The 5919-nt window shown below is 32.3% G+C and overlaps 1 protein-coding gene across 1 annotated transcript in view; it reads right to left on the bottom strand.

Annotated features, from left to right (window-relative positions):
- Positions 1-374: 374 nt before the first annotated feature.
- LOC106462233 (stomatin-like protein 2, mitochondrial) overlaps positions 375-5919 on the bottom strand; it is a 27990-nt gene continuing 22445 nt past the window's right edge. Inside the window, exons 9-11 of the mRNA XM_013922132.2 lie at positions 5257-5336; positions 3441-3569; positions 375-694 (exon numbers count right to left, since the gene is read on the bottom strand). Coding sequence (XP_013777586.1) covers positions 494-694; positions 3441-3569; positions 5257-5336 — 410 coding nt within the window. The 3' untranslated portion in view covers positions 375-493. The remainder of the gene's footprint in view (positions 695-3440; positions 3570-5256; positions 5337-5919) is intronic.

Genomic DNA, 5919 nt, shown 5'->3' with positions numbered 1-5919 from the left:
ATATTGGTAACATTTAGTTCTTTTGTGAATGTGAATTATGCTACAAAATATCAGAGTGAAAGTTTTTTCGTATAATATTTATATACTGATGAAAACATTTAATATTGGTAACATTTAGTTCCTTTGTGAATGTGAATTACGCTACAAAATATCAGAGTGAAAGTTTTTTGTATAATATTTATATACTGATGAAAACATTTAATATTGGTAACATTTTGTCACTTGAATGAAACTGGATTCAGTGACATCTACTGGGAATGGTTTGAGGGCGTGTTTTTGAGTATATGAAGCAGGCTTTATTTATACACTATTTCACATTATATACATATTTATAAGTTTAAGTCAAACGAGAAGATTAAATATCTAGCAGTAAATCTCAATGAATAACATTTCTTTATTAATGAAATTGCCATCTGTCATGAAACATATCAAAATCATGGTCTACAAACCAGCATACAGATTTGTTTTAATAAAGTTCTCATACACTTAATAATTAATCTTTTGTATTTGTCCCACTAGGGCTTGTTTCTAGAGGGTTTGCAGGTGGGGCCATATACTCCTCCGGTTCTTCCTCTTTATCACTAATGTACTCTTCCCAGTCTTGAATGGGTGATTCTATGCTTTCTTCTTCTGGAATCTCAAGTTGTTCATTGGTTTCTTTGGCAGATGACAAATTCTGGTAAATACTCATTGCCTATAGGAACAATTAGCACAGAAAATTACACATACGACTTTTAAAAACATACATAACAACTATCTTAATTGTGCACTTTTCTTTGTCCCACTAAAAATTGAAAGAAAAGAAATAATTCAAGAATGATGTAGATGCCTGCCTAATCTATTCTATTATTACTAATTCTGTCATCAGTAATGCATGGGATGAAATGCAAACATATTTCAAGGTTTGTGTAATGATTTTTAGTGATGAGTAAAATACTTACAGCAAACTCTGGAAACATTTATCTTTATAAAAAAATCAAATGTGACACCTTGTGGTAATAGACATACACTGACTGGCTACTTCATCAGGACCCCTCCACCCTCAACTGACATCATGTTGTACTACCTTTCACTGAGATAACAGAATAGGAGAGCCATGGCATACATTCTACTAGATGCTCTAAGGCATCTTATTCAATTATAACTCATTCATTGCAAAGAATGGCCTGAAATTAGTTCATTGGGATAAGTAATGTATTATAGTAGTGAATAAGATGTTAGGGTTTATCCCAAAGAAGCTTAATTAGACTGAGATTTAACGCATTGACCAATGAGAATGACTGATGTCATTGTTATGCTCTTCAGAAAAGAAATAATCCATGAATAACATTGAGACCTATCTATTCTTTGATTGGCTACTCCTTTCGCTGTAGACTAGTACAATTAGAAATAATCACTTACCGTTCACCCGTTGAACGTGTGATATCTGTTGTACCTTAAAATCAGAGTTTGCATTAGTAGATGTACAGTTCTAAGCTAGTTAATGGAAAATTTAAGATATTGTAAATTCAATAATCTTTCTAATAAAAACTAGATAAGTTAAAATGGTGGAGCATGATATTTTCATAGGGCCTCTATGGTGTGTCATCTTGGCTGTAGTGGAGCCCTCATTCTTTGGAACTAATCACCACACATAATGCAAATTAAACTGGGATCAAAACATTGTGCATACATTGTGGTGAGGAGAGGAAATCCTCTATATACTTTAAATAAAAATTCAAAGATACAGCTTTCGAGAGGATTGTTTATTTGTATTTAAATTTATTACTACGTTTTGACCACTCGTGTGGCCATCATCAGGTAACAGACAACAGTTACCTAATGATGACCACACGAGTGGTTGAAGTGTTGTAATAAAGTTAAAAAATCCACTCAAAAGCTGTATCTTTGGACATTTATTCATTGTGCATATGCGTCAGTTGCTAAGCCTTAGTATTTATTATATTCAGCTAACACTTGTCTTAAAATAAATACAGGCAGATTATGTACTCATGAAAAATCCTTAATATAGGCTCTGCTTACAAAGCTTTCCAATTGCTTTTCCCTCCATCAATGAACAATGGTTAGTATTTAATGTTCTTGCTACCACTTTCAACAGATCCTGATGCCATGTGCCTTTGAACAGCTGGTTAAATAAACGGTCTTTGATAACGATGCTCTTGCTAGAAAAGCATACACTATTATACCTGTTTGAAAGTTGAAGAAATCCTTGTTTTTACCCATTGTGTAACAGACTAACCATGATAAGACTTTACTTTTCTATATTTTTAAGGATCAAGCAATCACCTGACACATCTCATGATCAGCAGTATGCTTATGCAAATAAATGAAGTATCCTATAGACATGTGCTTCTAGGTCTCAATAAAGTGGCTAGCCAATATATGCATGGTTAATATATATATATAACACTTATACATTTAATATCATTTAAGTAAGCTGCGTTGTGTGTGATTCAGTATGTGAAAAAGTAGTAACTACTTACTTTAGCCAGAAAGCACTCTCTACAATTAAAAAAAATAAAATAAAATCGGATTCTTAAATTTAAATATTTTGTTTGTGAGAACACTTAAAACAAGTAGCTACAGATAGGAAATCTTCCCCCCTTTTTGTTATCAATGTTTTGAAAATATATGAGCAGTCCCCTACCATTCCTAATTCTCACAGTTCTATCTGATTATTAAAATATCAAAACTGGCTTTTCATCCTAAACAGAGGAATACTTGAAATACCATAGGCTAAGAACTAAATCAGCAATCAGAAAAAAATAAGTTGACTAAGTTATCAAATAAGCAGCTGTAAGAAACAGAAACTTCCAGCACAACTTCACTTCAAAATTGTATACCAGAAAGAATCGGAGAACATTTTCCCACTGGTACTTATTATGATTAATTAATAACTGGAAAAAATAACTCAGTAATATTTTTTGTCATTTTCATGACAAAAAAACATGTTAGTAACTACAAAACTTTAATTTCATGTGAGACGTCTTTAAAATCCATGTAGTTAAAAAATTATGACGTGTATCAAATAAACTAAAGTTATTATCACACATAAAAAAATTAAGATGTAAAAAATACACACATTAAATACAAGGAAACAAAAAATTAAATACAGAAAATATCATAATTTCTTTTACTTGTTTGTTTTGAAGTGGTTAGATTTTTTCCAACACTTTCAACATTTGGACAAATAGTTTTACAACCTAGTAAACCTAATTATACAAATTTAAGTTTGCCCTATAATAAGGCTTTATTTAATTTCTAGTCTCTACTGGACAAAACGTCCACAAAATATTACATTTCTGATTGGAATTAGGCTGTGAAAAATGACCTAAAGTTATTATTTTAATACATTTAAAACATCTTAGAGAAAAATATATTTGACAGAACAATGACTTTGAAATAAAACTTATCCTAAGTAACAGAGAGTATTTACTTACTTGAGTAACCATGCTTGAGATATCTCCCGTGTTAGTTGGAAGTAACACTGTATTTCCTGTTTTGGCTAATTTACTGAAGGCATTTACATACTGTTCTGCTATAACCAGAGATGCAGCATTTCCACCATGCTATAAATAACAACCCAAAATTTCAATGTAGGAAAAAAACGAGTCTATCTCAATAAAAAAAAATATTGAGTAGTTTTTATATGTGCTAATAAATGAACATTGTGATCTCTTCCTTAATTGTTATTGTGTGTTTCATTAATAGATTGTCCCACATTTTCCCATGTGAACCACCAATACCTGAAAATATATCAAATGAATATGTGAGAGATGGGTTGTTCAAATCAATAAAACCTTCTACTTCTTACGAAAGTGATTTTTCACGAGCAAACATTATCACAGAACAGCTTACATGGATATGTCATGTAAAATGCATTTTACACGAATAAAAACACTTTGAGAATTTGGCTCTATATCTTACTAACTTAAATATTTGGCAAAAACAACATTCATTTTGAGAAAAATCATGATTATTACTATCTCTGAAAAAAAAAAATTATTAGCATCTCCAATTACTAAAAGTTTCCGGAGAAAAACATTTTTTCAAATTCATAAAATAAAAATGGCAGTGATTGTTTGTTTGTTTTGAATTGCACGCATAGCTACACGAAGGCTATTTGTGCTAGCCGTCCCTAATTTAACAGCGTAAGACTAGAGGGAAGGCAGCTAGTCATCACCACTCATCACCAACTCTTGGGCTACTCTTTTACCAATGAATAGTGAGATTGACTGTCACATTATAAAGCCCCCATGGCTGAAATGGATAGCAAGTTCAGTGTGACGGGGATTGGAACCCACATTCCTCAAACTGCGAGTTGATCGCCCTAACCACCTGGCCAAAAATGTCAGTGAATTGAGTTTCTATATCATACTGAAACAGTGTGTAAATACAAGCCAATTTATGACATCAAAAACACTAAACAAAATAAAATATCTTAAGCTAAAATACTTACTGTCAATATTTATAAATTTTGCAATAAAAGTTTTATGCAAACACTTGAAAAAAAAAACCTTTGGTGGATATGAAATAGGAATAACATATTCAAGTGATAAAGCTAGTTTTCAGATCTGAAAATCACAAACTCATTGTTTCAAAAACCTTAACACAATTACACTCAAACAAGTGTATCATAATTATTTGAACCGTTGGATAATCAGCTTGATAAGATATACTTTCTAGACTAACATATACATCAAAATTATAATTCAACTGACATAAAAGTAAGGGAAGAAAAAAAATTAATTATTTGCCAGTAATGAAAGCCAACTCGAGCAAAGTTTGGTGGTTTAATCAACTCTACCTGACTTAAAGAGAACAATTTCATTTTTCTTTGTGAAATATAATAAATAAATATTACCAAACTTAAATATCAAACCTAAAGTATTTTTGTGCCAAGAATTGATAAAACAGAATTGGAATTACAGTAGTCCCTTTAAGATACGACCGACCTATCTGCCATGATAAAAAAAAAAAGTCGCATCTGACAGGAAGTCATTCGTGGAGGTCAGATCAATGTAAAATCATTTTGTGCACAGAAAAAAAAGTCATATTTAAAGGAAGTCATTATTGGGAAGGGTCATATCCACCGGGGACTACTGTACATGTTTACTTAAATTTAGAAAATCGACATACAGGTGTGCACTAGATACCTGAAGTATACACTCTGGTCTTAAAAGGGTTAAAAAAATATTCTTGTTTTGGAATGGTTTTTCTAATAGACTGAATAGTAAATGTATGGTTAAACCTTACCTGTTTTTTTAATGACTCTGCAACAAAGAGTAATGACTTAGCTCTGGCATTGGCTTTTGCAAGAATGGCGGCAGCTTCACCTAGCATAAAATAGATAAAACTTATACACACACGTGTGTGAAAAGCCTAAAACGACAACTGTAGACATTATTGAGTATTTACGTAACATAAATTTTAAACAACGCTTACAACCGGAGGTAATAACTACACTTAGAATTTTCTGGCTTTTCTCAATGTCATAAAACATCACTTCTTGTTGAGATCAATAAAAATTTAGGGTATAAAAATAAATTACTTAAAAACCTGTGGTTGTAACATCCTCAATATTTTACTTTATGTCAATAACTATTTTTAATGGAGATTTGAAAAAAAAATCTTTGTAAATGTGCGTGCAAGCTTTCACACACTTTAACTCAAATCACAGAGGGTGTATGGTCTCTATACACAGACTTCTTTCACTTTCGGCCCAGCATGGCCAGGTGGTTAAGGCACTCGACTCGCAGTCTGAGGGTCGCGGGTTCGAATTCCCGTCCCACCAAACATGCTCGCCCTTTCAGCCGTGGGGGCGTTATAATGTGACGGTCAATCCCACTATTCGTTGGTAAAAGAGTAGCCCAAGAGTTGGCGATGGGTGGTTATGACTAGCTGCCTTCCCTCTAGTCT

Source organism: Limulus polyphemus, unplaced genomic scaffold (genome assembly GCF_000517525.1).
Source record: "Limulus polyphemus unplaced genomic scaffold, Limulus_polyphemus-2.1.2 Scaffold1122, whole genome shotgun sequence".
Lineage (NCBI taxonomy): Eukaryota > Metazoa > Arthropoda > Merostomata > Xiphosura > Limulidae > Limulus > Limulus polyphemus.
This window is presented reverse-complemented; position numbering and strand designations above follow the sequence as displayed.